At 33.8% G+C, this 17,130-nt stretch overlaps 2 protein-coding genes across 5 annotated transcripts in view; both read left to right on the top strand.

The window, feature by feature from the left end:
- Nucleotides 1-5,398, top strand: part of hh (hedgehog signaling protein) — a 51,068-nt gene extending 45,670 nt beyond the window's left edge. The window contains exons 2-4 of one of the 2 annotated variants that reach the window (XR_001940204.1): nt 1,267-1,528; nt 3,663-4,450; nt 4,488-5,398. Coding sequence is in view for 1 of the 2 variants with exons in the window: in XM_018510475.1 (XP_018365977.1) it covers nt 1,267-1,528; nt 3,663-4,372 (972 nt within the window). In the remaining variant the exon portion in view is untranslated. Of the gene's footprint in view, nt 1-1,266; nt 1,529-3,662 lie in introns of both variants that reach the window. The other variant, XM_018510475.1, reaches the window with a different exon arrangement.
- A 571-nt stretch (nt 5,399-5,969) lies between these two features.
- LOC108763041 (short transient receptor potential channel 4) lies at nt 5,970-14,393 on the top strand. Of its 3 annotated transcripts, none has more exons than XM_018510335.1 (12): nt 5,970-6,159; nt 6,309-6,443; nt 10,156-10,493; nt 10,661-10,856; nt 11,067-11,234; nt 11,934-12,204; nt 12,282-12,387; nt 12,550-12,851; nt 13,073-13,324; nt 13,410-13,525; nt 13,746-13,904; nt 14,136-14,393. In XM_018510335.1, the coding sequence occupies exons 1-12, from the start codon at nt 6,106-6,108 to the stop codon at nt 14,304-14,306; spliced, it is 2,268 nt and encodes a 755-aa protein (XP_018365837.1). In that variant the 5' UTR covers nt 5,970-6,105; the 3' UTR covers nt 14,307-14,393. The 3 variants fall into 3 exon arrangements, with proteins under 3 accessions (XP_018365837.1, XP_018365836.1, XP_018365838.1); XM_018510334.1 differs by having other exon boundaries at nt 11,067-11,243; XM_018510336.1 differs by lacking the exon at nt 5,970-6,159 and having other exon boundaries at nt 6,403-6,447; nt 11,067-11,243.
- The last annotated feature ends 2,737 nt before the right edge of the window (nt 14,394-17,130 follow it).

Genomic DNA, 17,130 nt, shown 5'->3' with positions numbered 1-17,130 from the left:
AAGTGATTCGAGGCAAGAAGAGGGAAGCAGCTCGGCGTGACTGAATGATCCTCGACATCGGCCGTATTTATATTCCTGTTTGCCCGTTGATTCGCCACGGATCTGAGTCCGTTAAAGTCTCTTAAAGATCCCGGACCGATCCTATAACCGGTCAAAATACGCATTCGTTTTCCTAACCGGCGATTCTCGCGACGGAACGATTGCTCTGTACCTGACGCCACTGGTCACGAGGAAGACCCCCTTTTTCCGCGTGCACCATGAAATCGGCTGAATTCTCGGGTTTTGACCGAGCCAAGGCGGACCGTCCTGCACGATGTTTTCAAATGTGACGGAAATCGTATTAAGTGGAACTAACCGGAAAAGTGGTTTGAGATGAAAGAGTTTCTCGCTGAGGAAAACGAAAACCAGCTCTAATCTTAAATTTCCGAATGTATACTTAACCTGAATTCTAAATAATACTAGAAAAAGTCTTCTGAAAGTAGGCTAGGAGAAATATGTAAATACAGAGTCTAGAGCAATACTTTAAATCCCTAAAAATACATTTCAACATGTCAGATTTTGTGAGCTTCTAGCATTCAAATAAACTTAGATGATATAGTGTTTCTTCCCAAGGGGAACAAAAAAATCAAAATAATGTCAATTTGACGTCATATTGACGAATTTGTGTCATTTTTTGGTTATGATAAAAATCTCGATCTCATATGATCTAAGAATGACTTTATATATAAACTTTATATATACACTGAAAAAAAATATAGTCAATTTTAATAAATATTTAGTTGAATACTGCCAACTAAAGATTTATTAAATATAAAGATATATTTATTTGATACAAGAAATGTTAATTTGATTTAACAATCAATTTTTTTACTGAACAAATTTATTTACTGTAAGTAAATGTTTAGTTGGCAGTATCGAACTAAATATATATTTAAATTGACTATATTTTTTTCTCAGTATATATATATATATATATAAAATCATTCTTAGATCATATAAGATCGAGATTTTTATCATAACCAAAAAATGACACAATTCGTCAATATGACGTCAAATTGACATTATTTTGATTTTCTTGTTCTCCTTAGGTTCATGTCCACCATATTGTCTAAACAATCAAATGCATTATAAATCCTGTTATTAAATTTTCAAGATTAACTTAAGTCATATACACGTACATTAACAAAAAAATGATTTTGTTGTTTCTGTCCTTAGAATAATGACAGTTTACCGATCTGTTACCAATCTTGAAATGTAATATTACAGAGGTGCAAGGAGAAACTTAACACTTTGGCGATCTCGGTGATGAACCAGTGGCCCGGAGTGAAACTGCGAGTTGTCGAGGGTTGGGACGAGGAAGGCATGCATGCGACAGATTCCCTGCACTACGAGGGACGTGCCGTCGACGTGACGACGAGCGATCGCGATCGCTCCAAGTACGGGATGCTGGCGAGACTCGCTGTTGAGGCTGGTTTCGACTGGGTCTACTATGAGTCCAGGTCGCACATACATTGCTCTGTCAAGTCTGGTTAGTAATTTCCATCATATCGCTTGAAACGTATTACCAAATGAGTGCAAAAGAATGTGCGAATTGCGATCGAATTGTCTTGTCGCTTCGGAGAGAGCGAGAGCGTTAAAAGCGGTCAATCCGCGGACCTCATGTGGATTTTAATTGCGGTCATTTCGCGTTAATACCCGCATAAACGCCATGTCAATAAAGATGAGCGAATAAACTACCGGACAGTAGTTGTAATGATGTCGTTTTATGCAATAAAGATGCTGAGGTCGGTGCAGTTGTATAATAACATCGTTTAATGGAACAAGGATACTAAAATCGCGCTGTTCTTAAATCGCGAATGACAAAGTTACTTGGCGCCTTAAGTGCACGTATTACCTATATAGCGACATAAAATCGTTTAACATTGATAATTATTATGTGTTCTATCTTTGTTTTATTGTTTAGTAAACAATGAAGACAAAATGATACAAATATCGCTAATAACGTCTTCCTATAATGTACCTTATAATAACTATAGGATCATTGTATTTGGAATACACAAATTAGATTTATTTTTTTAACAAACATCTAATTATAATAGTTAAATGAATATCGTGTGTTTGTCTATTCTTTCGTGAAAATTGACGCCACTACTTTATTCGTAATTTTTAAAGATGTCTATTTTACCGACTCTTTATTCTTGTCTCATTTATTGAACATTTATGCGATGCGCCGTAATATTAATTCGAATACTCGCTAACTCAGATTAAATCCGATTATTTTTATCAAATTCAATTCAAGTTCAGATAATCGATTAATTAAACAATTTGAATATTTTTATCCGAAATGTCTCGGGTACTTTTACATTTCAGAAATTTTATTACATTTTTCTAAAGTAATTCATTACGTGAATGTTATTTAACTTTAAATCGAATTCAATTCGATTCGATCGAAACGAATCACCAAAATTTTTTAAAAACTTTCAAATAACATAAGTAAAAAGCAATACAATTCATTAATTTCCTTTGTTGCTTCGTTAATGAAAAACAATCTACAAAAAAAAAAGAAATTATAAATCTCAAACAGATTATGAAAAGAATTATTACATTTCTATCATATATGCTAAACAGCTAAACAATAAGACAATGGAAGAAATTCCTAAATACACCAAAAGATGGCTCTTGCAGTATATTTACATTAGAGATCCTGTAAGAGAATCTGGCCACGAGCAATTTTGTCAAAACAAGAATGAGGAAAATGGATATATATAATGTCTCTTTTTATACATGCTATAATCTCATTCTAACTTACTAAAGTTGACAAAAACGACACGAATCAAAAATTGGTCATCTCGTGGTCAAATTCTGTTATAGAGCTTCTAATTTAATTATATCATAGCATCGCGTTATAATATAATATAATATTAAAAAAAAAATACTTTTAAGACCTTTTTTATGTTTCAAGAAACGAGAATTATTCCTCAGAGTGAAATAATTCTTAATTATGAGAATCTTCTCGCATATTTACTTTCTTTTTCGATCTAACAATATTTACCTATACAAGAGCAATCAACGATTCGTGTTCGTTCCAGGCCACGGTTGGCTCTCGAATTTCAAAATAAATGCCAATAAATCAAGGCGTGCCTGTCGATCCGAATTAAAACCGAGCATAGAAATTGGCGCGAAACCGATACGAGTCGATGTTGAGGGGACCGAAAAGGGAAACAATAGGGTGAAGGGAAGCCAAAGTGCAACAAAAAGTGTGAACGCGACCCATACGTGTTTAACGCTCCGTCAATTTTCATCTTATATCATCGTAATCACGTTAATTAATCGATAGACGATTGCAAGAACGTTGCGATGACACATTTTTTTTGCACCGTAATCTTAGCATTTTCGTTTTCATAATGCATCCCAAAAAATTACATTAAAAGATATTCAATTTTTCTTAATGTATATTTTTATAAATTATTCTTCTACATCTGTAGTTTTATCGTAATTTTCCTTGGAATAGGATTTTATAATAATTTTGTTTAGCTTTGTTCAGTTTTGTAGAACGCGTACTTAGAAAGGATATCAACGTTTTAATTTTAATATTCATTCTTTTAATATTCTTTCTTCTTATTTATTTCACTACTTAACTCTCTATGCACGTTCGTTTTCAGAATCATCTTCAGCGGGCAAATCTGGTGGTTGCTTTCCCGGGAGGAGTCTGGTCCGAACGGAGGACGGTAGTACGAAGAGGTTGGACGATGTGCGTCTCGGCGACCGTATCGCCGCTGTGGACTCCCGTGGCGACGTGGTGTACAGCGAGGTGATCGCTTTCTTGGATCGTTCTCCATCCGAGAGGAGACAGTTCATCCGATTGACGACCAAGTCTGGCCGAGTGCTCACGTTAACGCCAGCGCACTTGGTGCCGGTGGAGGGTGGTTCGGTGTTTGCCGCCAACGTGCAACCCGGCGACAAGATCCTCGTGAGCGACGCCGATGCAGCGAGCACGGCGAACGAGGTGGATAGTCATTTGCGATGGGACAGTGTCAACGAGACGAAATTGGTCATCGAGGAAGGAGTTTACGCTCCGCTTACGATGGAGGGTAATCTCCTCGTAGACGACGTCGTAGCATCCTGCTATGCCATCGTCAACAGTCAGTCGCTAGCACATTACTCCTTCCTACCGCTAAGGATTTGGCACAGCGTGACATCCTTTTTCCTGCAAAGGTTGGACGACGCAAGACACTTTGCGACAAGACATAACGATGTGTCCAGAACAGAGTTGACGACAATGAGAGGAGAGCAAGAGGGCATCCATTGGTACGCATCGATGCTTTATTCATTGTCCTTCTACGTGTTGCCATTTAAAATGATCTACAACTGAGGTTCGATGGAAGCAAAAGAATTCGTGCAAAATGTAGAGCGGATCCTCAAGGACAAATTTAAGTGTTCAGTGCGAAATGTAGAATGGATCCTCAAGGACAAACTTAAGTGTTCAGTCACGTTCTAAAGACTTTGAAGCTATGAAACTTAGGTGTTGATTAATCATCGGGACGTCGCCTTGTCTCTCGAAACTTTTTTTTATGGATCGTCGTTGTGAATTCCGGTTACACGAGTGTTGTTGAAGATAGTTAATATCTGACCGTGGGGATGGAGTCACCATTCCGAGAGAAATGCATATATTTAATACGTAGAACAAAAGACGTCGTCGTAGGCGAAAGACATAAAGTTGGCCAGTGACCTACTAGTGTTCACCGAATGACGTGTAGCATATATTAGATCTTTAGGACAATAGAAAAATAGATGAAAAACAGAGCTTTAGGGAGAATCGGGACTTTTCTCTTCCACGTTTTAAATGTATGTATACAATATACTGACATACAAATATTTCTTTTCTATATTTTTTAATATTCGCGATTCGTGTGCATCTCGTCCGATATACTTGTTTCTGAGATATCAAAGGAAATTACCTTTGTGTCATGGAAAAAGTGTGTAAGATAATTGCCGACTGTTCTATTGTAATGTTATTCCAAATAATCTTCTGGATGTACATGCGAGCAACAAGAAAGCGTCTGTATTTAAATATTCTAAAAGATTAATTTGTATATACCCCGCTTTTTTATGTTTCCTTCTTGTTGTACGCAATGAGAAGGGGATGAGACCTGCTTCTTTTAACATTGCTTGTATCTCATAATTTAATGTATCCAAAACTGTAATTATGCGTCCGTTCAGTTGAGGTGCACTTTTTTTCTTTTGAAAAAAAATTAGTATAGATTTGGACTTTCAAAAGTGCAAATGAAAGAAAGTGCAAAAAAATGCGACTAAAAAAAATAAATAGATATTGTCACCCTCGGTTGTGGCAGTAACTATCGAGTACCGCTGTATAATAATATTAAGTCGCGTTGCTCTTGTCGTGTCATATTTTTAATAATAGTCAATTATAATCAATATATTAACAAAAGTTAATAATTATTTTAATAATATAAGAATTATTTTTCATTATAATAAACATAATTTAAATTATCATCAAAATATTATATATATTATTATATATATATTATTTTATATATATATTATTATTATTATTATTTCAATTATATTATTAATATTTGTATATTGTAGCACACAAACAAATTATAAATTATGTATATACATACCCCTTCCCAAAAAACTGAATTACATTATTAACGAAAGCAGATCATCGTGTCTCGTTATTTTCATACAATAATTTAATATTTTTTTTAATTAAATAAGTAAGTTAGAAAATTTAAACAAAGAAAGTCATATAATACATATAATACACTACTCTATATTACAGAAAAATTAAAAAAAAGTTAAGTCTTTTATTGTAATTATTGTTAATTTGCTTTTTTCCTTTCTTTCTTTTTCTTCTTTCTGAAATTTACTTAAAAAATTCTATGAAAGCAACTTCAACTCTATATTGCAATAGGTCGAAACAAAATGTAATTAACATGAAGAATATCTTTGATATTTTTTTGTTCTAAAAGATTTTTATATTTAATGTCTGAATTTTTCGAGCGGTTGAATTTATATTTCAGAAATAGATCTTGTTTTATATAATCGTGAGAAACGAATACAATTTAGCGATCACTCGTGATGACGGATAACGATAATGAGACAACAGCTGGGACAGAGGACGAACTTGAAAATGTAAGATTAAATAAAAGGTTGATGCAGACGATTCTCTCTCTCTCTCTTTCTCTCCCTCTTTCTCTTTACTTAATCTTTTTTTAATGTAAAAAATATAAATATGATATGACACATCCCTATAGGTTCATTTCAAGGTTATTTTATTGCAGCCTGGAGTGATATTTCCGCATTTGCAAGAACTTGAGAAAAGGTTCTTCGAAATTGTCGACGACGGAAGTGTTACTGAAGCTCGATTATTCTTGGAGCAACATCCGGATTTCAATATAAATGCCATCAATTTTCAAGTAAGTATATGAATTTGTAATTTTCCAAATTTGAAGAAGTATAAAATATTAATATCAAAAAAAGATTACTGTATAAAGGTTATGGATTATTGAGTAAATTGAGAAAATACATTTGTATGGAATGAAAAGTCTATGAAGTTATTTCTTGATTTGCAATTAACCACTAAAATTATCAACAATGGTTGCAAATATTTGCAAAACAAAAAAGGAAATAAAACAAGTAAATACCGTTATTATTGGCAAATACCATTGGCGATCCAAAATGTTAAATTATACCATGACGGAATGAGTTTTCCATAAATTATTAGCCATCAGACTCCGTCTATTTTCTATTTGATTTGTTGGACTACCCTGAAGCTATACGAATGGCGGCTTCAAACCAAACTCTTGAACAGCTCATAAAGATTTCCAAATTTACCTTTTTTGTCACTGACTCCATGATTTAAACGATACCGTTACTTGTTAGGGTTCACCGAAAAGACACTGTGCGTCAAAGGGAGATAGGTTTTTCACAGGTTTGTCGATGTTCAGGTTACCTTTGTCATCTTTAAATCTTTTCTTTAAGATCGCCTAATGCAATTTAAAATGGTCTACTGTTCTACCGTTTTACTTGTTCTTTAATGCTCAGCAAAAAGAGAATCAAGAAAAATGGCTTACAGTACAAATAATGAATTAGTTTATCATCTATACTCTAATAGTAATTTACGTGTGAAAAATATTAATGCATAATTTTTTATTTAAAAACATTAATTTTTATTAAAACTTTCGAAGTTTTATATATATAAATCCATCATTTCATATGGTTCAATAATAAAATTATAAAAATGTATTACGAAAAGCTATGAACCAAAAAAATAGCATCAACATGTAAAATAAAAGAAACAAATTTAATTATCGGAAACTAAAACAAATTAATAACAAATGTTGTTTCGAGCCCGATCGGGTCATCCTCGATGTTACACGAAAAACATATTTAAATTAAACGGATCAACTAATAACATATTTGAATAAAACAGTTCAACTAATATGACAAAATACAAAACCACAAAAACATCTGGTATAAACAGGTCAATTTAAATGTCAGCAGCAAATTCACATCCTGTCATTATTATCCTAATATTACATTCGCAATAATATAGCGTATATATTTCAAATGTTAAACCAAGCTCCTTATTCGATATCATAGTGCGCAATGTATTCCACACAAATCATGTCTGAGACAATATTTAATAAACTTAATACGCATTCTAATATTAACGCTAAGCTTGACAAAATTACACAATCTTTTGCATATATTGCAAGCATTCAGGCCGTAATAATTTCTAATATGAGAAAAGGTGAAAACCGGAGAGTATAATGACGCATATAGCCCGCGTGAATAAAAATCCATCGTTTTATATGGTTCAATAATAAAGTTATAAAAATGTGTTACGAAAGGCTATGAACTAAAAAAACAGCATTAAAATGTAAAATAAAAGAAATAAATTTAATTATCGGAAACTAAAACAAATTAATAACAAACATCGTTTCGAACCCGATCGGGTCATCCTCAATGTTACACGAAAAACATATTTAAATTAAACGGATCAACTAATAACATAAAATATATATATAATATAATATAATATATATATATAATATAAAATTTTTTATATAATCTAAAAATATTTATTTATATATCTTAAAGAGCGAATCCAACAGTTTTAAAGTCTTTTACAAACTCGTGTGGTTTACTCCGTACAAGAAACGGCGGAACCAATACAGGAAGAAGGGAGACAAAACGAAGAGAATGAAGGCGATACGAAGTCCAGTTATCTCAGATCTTTACCCTATAGAGGAACACGTACCCCCCGTGGAATGTTTCCTCCATCCATTCGGTCAGCACGGTAACCATCTCAGTGTGCTTCTCTCTCTCTCTCTCTCTCTCTCTCTCTCTCTCTCTCTCTCTCTCTCTCTCTGTCTCTTTGAGAGGGTTCCAGAAAAGCGACCAAACTCTCGTTTGACTTTAAGACCGAAATGCCGAAGCGGCACGAAGAGAGACGGCACGCGAATGGAAGGAGAGGAGAGAAAGAGAACGGGAAGAGAGAGAAAGATAGAAGAGGGAACTTGATGGGAAAAAGAGAGAAATACACAGAGAAGAGGAAGCTGGGTGTTCTCCATGTATCTTCAGCTATATTTCAGACCGTCTTTTTACAAGACAATGGTTTCAACTGAGACCTGATAAAAATTATTCAAATGACTCGCCCCACTATAAATTTTGTATGGGAATCCTTTTGACATCGGAAGCTCTACTTGTGTGCCTTGGCGTGATCTATGATACATCAACAAACTTCGCGAATTTCGCCAATTTGTCCCATTATTCTCTGATAGGACATTTAAGTCCCTTTAAACTATTTTTTTTTTTTAATAAAATAGAAACATAACGTATAAAAAAAGTATAAAGTTAAAGCATCCATAAAAGGATTATCACACGTTAAACCAATAAAACACACCTCAATCGTGCTACCAAGTGTTTTTGCTTATGATTTATCCTTTATAAAAGAAAAATCGCAAAAACAAATGACAAACAAATATTTAGCAGGGCGTAAAATCTGGCCGAGTCATGCGTTAAAGGCGGCAGCTGTCTATTGTTAAGGGACAGCTAACAAGAACTTTTTGGTGAACATATATCACGATCTGTTATTGTCGTTAAGCGTGTGGATGTACATGGATGTTCCCAGGGGCCTGTCGAAAAGCCAAAATATCAGTGAATATTATTGTGACTGGTGTCGGCGACAACAATGGTGCTGGCACTGCTGGCCCATTGTTGGGATCCGCCTCTGTAAACGCACCGCAGATGGGCGAGAAACGTCGTCGAGCCATTCTTCCTACAAAAAGGGACACAACCGAGAAAAAGAGCTGATAGCCTTCTAAAAGTCGATCTCACTACAGGAAGAGACCGTGGCAAGAAAGAATTTCGAGAAAGTCCAGAAATTTTTCGGTCATTCAACCATTACGGCATACCGCTTTGCGTTTTCTTATGCAAATCGTTATTTCCGCTACTTCGATTATCGACAATTATATAAGTAGCGGGACAATAGAAACGGAAAGAAAAAAATAGTTGTGGAGAATCATTCATTGTGTTTCGCTTTATTTCTCTTTATTCTCAATTTTCTTTTCTAATTTATGAATAAGCAAACTTCCTTCGTCAGTTCATAAAATTAAGGCTCTTGAGTACTCAGCCATATTGAATCCCGACGTCGTAAATGAAAAATGACACGTTAATTTTTCTTGCCATTTGTAAAGAAAGACAATTTGGACAAAATGGAATAAAAACGGAATGAGAACGTTGTAAAGTACTTATAAAAATAGGTCGAGACCATCCTTATCCCATCTGACTTACATTTACTGACTGACAGTCTGTAGGTAAATAGTCGAAAAAGTCGTGAAGTAAAACTAGGCTACGCATGCGTATTGAGTAAAAACTAATAAATGCACTTTACGTGCCTTTTACAATTGTTTACTAACTATCAAAGGGGATAATAATAGTCTCGGTCTATTTTTACAAGTGTTTTACAGCAGTTCTCATGATTTCGTTTTATTCAAATTGTCTTTATTTATAAATGGATGTAAAAAAATCAACATGTCGCTTATGACATTTCTCGTTTATGACGTCACGATTCAATGTGGATGTTGAGTACTCAGGAGCCTTAATTAAATGCCTCATTTTCAGGGTGTGAGTGCGCTGCACATTGCTGTTAACGACAGAAATACGGCGATGGTTGAGTATCTGTTGTCTCATCCAGATATCGATCCGGGCGATACGCATCTACATGCAATCAGAGATAATCAAGTGAGGATCGCTGTGCTGATATTGAATAAGCTGAATGAATTGACACCGGGTCTCGAATACGCCGGTGTCACTCATAGCCCCGATTTCCCGGACGATACAACACCGCTCGCGGTGGCGGCACAATACGGGCGTTTCGAGATGATTGATATACTCAGATTCCGACGTCACATTCTGCAGAAACCACATCCACCTAGTTGCAACTGCGACGAGGTTTGCAAGTACGATACCGTTTGTATACCGAGCCGTTTGAAGATAACATTCGCAGCTTTAATTTATAATAAATGTTTTCATTCAAGTCACGACTAGTTGAAAATATCGCAATTGAATAACTTATTAAATAATGATTTCATTAAATATTTTATAAATAAATTAATTTATTTCGCAGACCGGAAAGGGAAAAGAGTGATATCGTGACTTTAGAAAAAATGAGATTGTTTATATATAGCGCAATATCGAATCCAATATTCCTTTGTCAAACCGAAGAAGATCCTATCCTAAAAGCTTTTCAATTATCGGCCGAGCTTAGTAAGGAAGCTTCATTTGATAAAGAATTCTATCCTGATTATAAAGCATTGTCCAATGTTAGTGAAATCTTATTCCTTATTCAAATTTATTGGATATTAATAATTATTAGCAAAATTATTCATTTAATTAAATAAGGAAGACGATCTGTATATAGAAGAATGATAAATTATCTATTTTATTAATATATTTCGATGATATCTGCGATATATCAAGATATTATATGTTGCTTATAAAAAGTTAATAATCCACTTAGTTTTGTGATAAAGGAGGTGTCTCAATTCGCCACAGAGTTGATCGATTGCGCTCGTACCGCCGAAGAAGTTCGATGTATATTAAGACAAATCGCTGGTTTTGGTCGTACCTCTAGTTTCGAATATCCTCGACTCTTACTAGCTTTGGATTACGAGCAGAAAACCTTTGTTGCTCATCCGAATGTACAACAAGTACCACAACAATGTTGTATATTTATCGATATTTAGGCGAAATCTTAACGTTGCTGTAGATAGTTACTAGATATAATTAAAATTTAAAAACTTTTTTATTTTAAATGAAAAATCAAAATGATTTATGTTTTTGTGTCTTTCTTCCTTAATTTTAATATTTCTTATTTTAATATTAATATTTTATAGAATTTATATAGTAAAATCAAAACTTAACTTTATATAGTACTTGTCAAAAATAAATTTTTAAATACAGAACTATTTTATAAAAATACTTTGCAAACTCTCACGAAAAGAATTGGAAAGAGTAAGGGCACTAGGAGTCGGGCGCAGAAGACGTCGCGCAAATAATACGCTTATAACGAGTGAAACTTCTTTATTCATTAAACGCGCTTACATGTTTCGACTCATTTTTGAGCCTTCCTCAGAGTAAACACACACTAACATATATAAAGTAAAAGTAACATATATAAAGTAAAACATGTAAGCGCGTTTAGTGAATAAAGAAGTTTCACTCTTTATAAGTGTATTATTTGCGCGACGTCTTCTGCGCCCGACTCCTAGTGCCCTTACTCTTTCCAATTCTTTGATTTGTAAGGAGTTTTGATTGATTTGATTTATTAACGGATCTATCACGAAAGTTTTCGCAAATTAAGAAGTTCCATCAAGAAGTTATATTTGATTTTCTTGCAGCTCGTCGAGAGCAAGTGGATCGACACGTGGCATGAATGGAAGGTCAGAAACCCATTGCTGAAGTGCTTGACGATAATTCCACGGATTGGTATGCTACCAATCATGGCGTTCGTCATATTGCTCGCACCGAATTCGAAACAGGCCAAGTTCTATGAAATCCCGGTTAACAAATGTCTCTCCTCTGTGGCGAATTACTTGATATTTCTCACGTTCGTGTTTTTGCAGTCGCAAAGCGACAAAATCGAACAGCTTCGTGGACCGCCCAATACTGGTGCACGTCTAATTAACTCCGATTAAACTTAGATATATTTTGGTTAAATTTCTTTTTAAATCAACTTATTTCTTCAGGATACGAATGGATTCTCGCTATTTACGTGATATCATACACAATAGCATTCGTTCGACTCTGTATTGTGGACGGTCCGGTTAGATGCTTTAGAACGCGTACAAACTGGTAAGACGAGAGTTAATTGATAATAATCGTTAATTAATATTAAATCTTGTACATAAAAATTCATATTGCAAATTTTATAATCTAATTAATATATAATTTATGATCGTCTTTATATAAATATTATGATTATTTTTATATAAATATTCTTCCTATACAATGCAGGTATGAGCTTGTTATGATCGTGTTGTTCATTCTGACGTTTCTCTTCTGGATAGTTGCCGCATTCGACGTTAGAATAAATGGTCAACGTGATTTAGAAAGAAAATACTGGCACAAATACGATCCAACTTTGATAGCGGAAGGGATATTTTGTGTCGCAACAATTATGGCCTTTTTTAAATTGTTATTTATCTGCCAACTAGACTATGATCTAGGACCTTTGCAACTTTCTTTAGTTAAAATGATTAGAGATGTCGGTCATTTTGTTGCAATATTCGGTATCATTGTTATGGCATTTGCAATTGGTAAGATGTGACACATGTTGATCTGTATAAAGTTTCTTTGTATCAATGGAATAGTTGCGAAATTGTATTTAGCAAATTATGCATAATTTTAAAGTAATATTGTTCCAGAACATTCTATATTAAAAGAATTAGTGTTTACAAATCTAAAGAAAAGTAGTTTAAGGACGTTTAAAAAACGCTTTTTTACAAGTCTACTTTATAAACTTGAGACGTTTCTTCAGGATTGTGTCACCTTTATCAATATTATAATGGAATGGTGCAAACTGATGACGAATCAAAACTAAAAACCGAGCAAGAAAGTTCTTTCGTCGATCTCAAATCTACTCTAAAGACTCTCTTTTGGGCTGTTTTTTGCATGAGTCCCGTAGAAAGTGCCGACGTGATTATCGAAAATCTTCCAGGTGAAAGGGACTCAGAGACAATAATTAATCATCATAGCTTCACCGAATTTATCGGTTATCTTGCCTTTGCCAGTAAGTGCATTTACTATTTCATTGACACTCTACGAAAATATATTTTATAGATAATCGTCTTAATAACCTGCTTTCAATTTTTCAGGTTTCCAATTTATTTCCGTGGTAATCGTTTTGAATATGCTAATTGCGTGTATGGCGAATACTTTCACCAAAGTGACTGATAATGTTAATGTAGAGTGGATCTTTGGTCGTACTGAAGTTAGTGAAAATTTATAAGCATTGTACATACATTCAGTGTTCATTTTTCATATTGGAAAACAATATTTTTTTCTAACTGTGAGTCATGTAAAAAATACAAAAAATAATATCCATGTAAAAAATGCGAAAAATGAGAGAGACGTGTGAAGTTAAAATAATAAATATTGTAGACGATTTATAAATGTCAATAGCATGACCTCCTATCACTCTACTTTTTCAGGCTTATGTCGATTTCATGCTTACAACAACGCTCCCACCTCCATTCTGCATTTTCTCAATTTTTACGGGATTGCGGCCAGTGATCGAGTACATAAAAATATTGATTAAACCACCACCTGGAAAACGGGCACGATGGGATTTTATAAACTGTTGTTACATAGTTAGTATTATTCCCAAATACCAATGCTGATTTAATTAAATCAAATATCAAATTAAATTTTACAGAACAGAAGCATACATTTTACAATGAATCATTTTTCGTTTCTCTTCTTGACACTTCACTCGTGTTGTATCCATTTATAAGCGTTACTGTTATCACAATAGATCGATTTATGATTAATAAATAAAAGCAGAGGTGCGATTTATTTATTTAATCCATATTTTATTACAGGAGGATCTAGAAGAAAAAAAGGATGAAAGATTCGCTGAAGTTATGACACAACTGGTACAACGTTATCTCCGTCGACACGAAAAGAAAATGGAAGAAACGGATATACAAAAGTTGAGAAAGGAATTAAAAGAATTTAGCAACATTCTGAAGGAAGCGCTTAGTCCATCTTGAAAAAGATTTGATCTCTAAGAAATATTTCTATTTACTTTTTCATATAAATTTTGTAATTCTTTGCACAGTGCGTATCAGAAAGCGTGACGAGACTTCAATATCTGTAATAAAGATTAATAGTTTTTACACTTTATAGGAAATAAGAAATATTCTTTATCAGTACCAAATAAGAGGTAATTTATTTTCATAACGATTTATTTTATGGATTAATAAATAAATTATATTTAAAACAAGCGAAAAATATCACTTATTCGACGGAGCCGTTTTATGTTTGAAAAATACATTCTCTTCGAAATTGGATTTTTTTCAAAATATTATCCTGAAGAGAACAGATTATTATACAATATACCTCTGATAGACTGCGCTAATAAGAAGGCATTGGCAGTTTATGTAAAAGCAATTTCCTATAATCAGTGATTGTGAATCTAATTTATAGACAACTTCCGTCAAGATTATAGGAGATGTCGAAAAGGGTGGATTGACCTTTTTGGATAATCAAGCGATGAAAGGATCAAAATGATAAATTAAATTTACATTTTGAGAACGATGAATTATTCCCAAGAATTTATCTCCATCCCTACCTTTATAATCTTCTGATGAATTATTTGCCGCTTACCCTAGCAACTCTTATTAATAATTTGTATGCGATAATCGCTTATGGCAATGTAATTTACACATTTCAGGCACAACTAACGAAGTATATTATATGTGGTTTAGTACGCCTGTAATCCGCCATTAAAAGACATGATTGTTCAGCAATTTGTGCAACTTATTTTCATCGTAATCTCGTAATATTATGTTTTGCAATTTCTACTTCCAAGATACTCTTCCAACAAGATCTTCAGAGGATAAATTTATACGTTTGCATACATTTTCTTTTTTCTTTTGACATGAAGAGAACTTATTGCTAAGATCTGAAGCAGCGTTTCAGCTCTGTATACATACAGCTAATTTTCCAGAGAGTATAATCTGCGGGAGTCATGCTATCCTCAATCTAAATTCTAATTTTAGCTATCATAGTCTGAAAATATTTAACTAAGGATTTCACTCGAGGGAAACATAAGTTTGTCGAAGGGAGATAGCACGGTACTGCCGAAAATTGTGATAAAGGAAGAAAAAAATATATTCTGTCAAGCAAGCGACAGATATGATGTTCGACAAGAGGAAATTTCATTCAGCTAAAGCATAAAAAAGTTTCCGTTGCCAGCGAGCAATAACGTTATCGAGGACACTAACTAGAAAGCTCTCGGCAATTTCAATATAGCATCGATTAATCGAAAGCTTCGACAGTAGATGACGTTTCATGCAACGAACATTAATTATTTCGCCTATGCGTCAATACAATGAGGATATTTCAAGGATACGATTAAAAGATCACAAATGCATAATTTACTGCTATAATACTGTATATATCGACAAGAATATTATTTATTGATTAATTGAGAGTAGATTATTTATCTATACGTAGTTTATTTTCGAACAAAAGTAAAAAGAAATTGTTCCTAATTTTGTTAATTATTTCCGAAAAACAATTAGTGATTTTTTTACGTTTTTATCAATATAAACTGTTATCTTATTAAAAGAGTTATTGTGATATAATAGTTAAATTTATATATTTACACAGTAGATGACGTTTCATGCAACGAACATTAATTTGATAAAAATAATAAACGTGTCAGAAAAATGAATAAAATTCTCAATAAGTTAATGCATATAGAAATTTATACACGTCAAAAGGATTTAATATTTATAGGAAGGCATAAAACGTTTAAGGGAAACAAATAGTAATCAAAAATATTCTTCGAACGTAATGGAAAAATAAATATTGCGCGAAAGTAATCAATTCACTGAAAGCAAAATGAATTATTCATACATCAAAAAGGTGAATTTTTTGTCAAGGATTGTTGCATACTATGAAGGGATGAGAGGAGCGAGAAGGGATGTGAGTGGGAGCAGCAGGAGTTCATGAGGATGCGCAGACAGAGTATTACAATGGACTGTTCGCTGTCACAGTTTGCACGCAACACTCGCGCTGTAAACAACGTTATATCAGAGATTTCTCTGCGACTGGTATTAAAAATAAAAATTAATTTTGTCTTCATATTGACTTTTCGTCAACGCTGCAGTTATCTATCACGTGATTTCAATAAGGAAAGAATTTGACGAACTTATTTTTAGTTTAAATAACCGAAGTTTTCTCATTGCTTTAAAAGCGTCACTTTGTAATTAGTATGCGTCAATTCCATGCGAGTGTGAAAAAATTGCTTATAAGTTTGAAAAGGAAATTTATTGATTTTTACCCGATTTACAGTGACTGTTGGAAGTGACTACCAAGAATTCTACGTAATTTGAAAAATGATTATTGGAATGATGTACGGAACTCAAAGTTCTTCCTTTGATCGATTTACCGCGCGGAATCGTAATGCTATCTTGATATCCAGATGCGAATTATTCAACGTCAGCCGGTTCCTAAACGTTATGTTGAAGTAAAATAGACCAAACTACTGTCAGCTGTTGTGTAAGATATGTGGGATCAGTAGGACCAGAGAATGCTTTGAAATGTCGAGGAACGGAAGTCCAATGGTATTCAATTTGCCGAGTCTGAGGTGAATAGGAGTGAGACGAAGTTCAATGATGCACGAAAATCGAACACTTCACGTCCATGAACCGTATTAAAGGGGGGTGAAGAACCGAGAACCCTTTACGATATCATAAAAACATATAGGTGAGGGGAAAATCATTTGATTGATGACCGTTTTATTTTATGTATACATACTTATAGAGGAAGGTCACCGATACCGACATACCACTTTATTTTTAGACA

Source organism: Trachymyrmex cornetzi, unplaced genomic scaffold (assembly GCF_001594075.2).
Source record: "Trachymyrmex cornetzi isolate Tcor2-1 unplaced genomic scaffold, Tcor1.1 scaffold335, whole genome shotgun sequence".
Taxonomy (NCBI): domain Eukaryota; kingdom Metazoa; phylum Arthropoda; class Insecta; order Hymenoptera; family Formicidae; genus Trachymyrmex; species Trachymyrmex cornetzi.
Note: the sequence above shows the minus strand (reverse complement) of the source record. Positions and strands in the feature narration are given on the sequence as shown.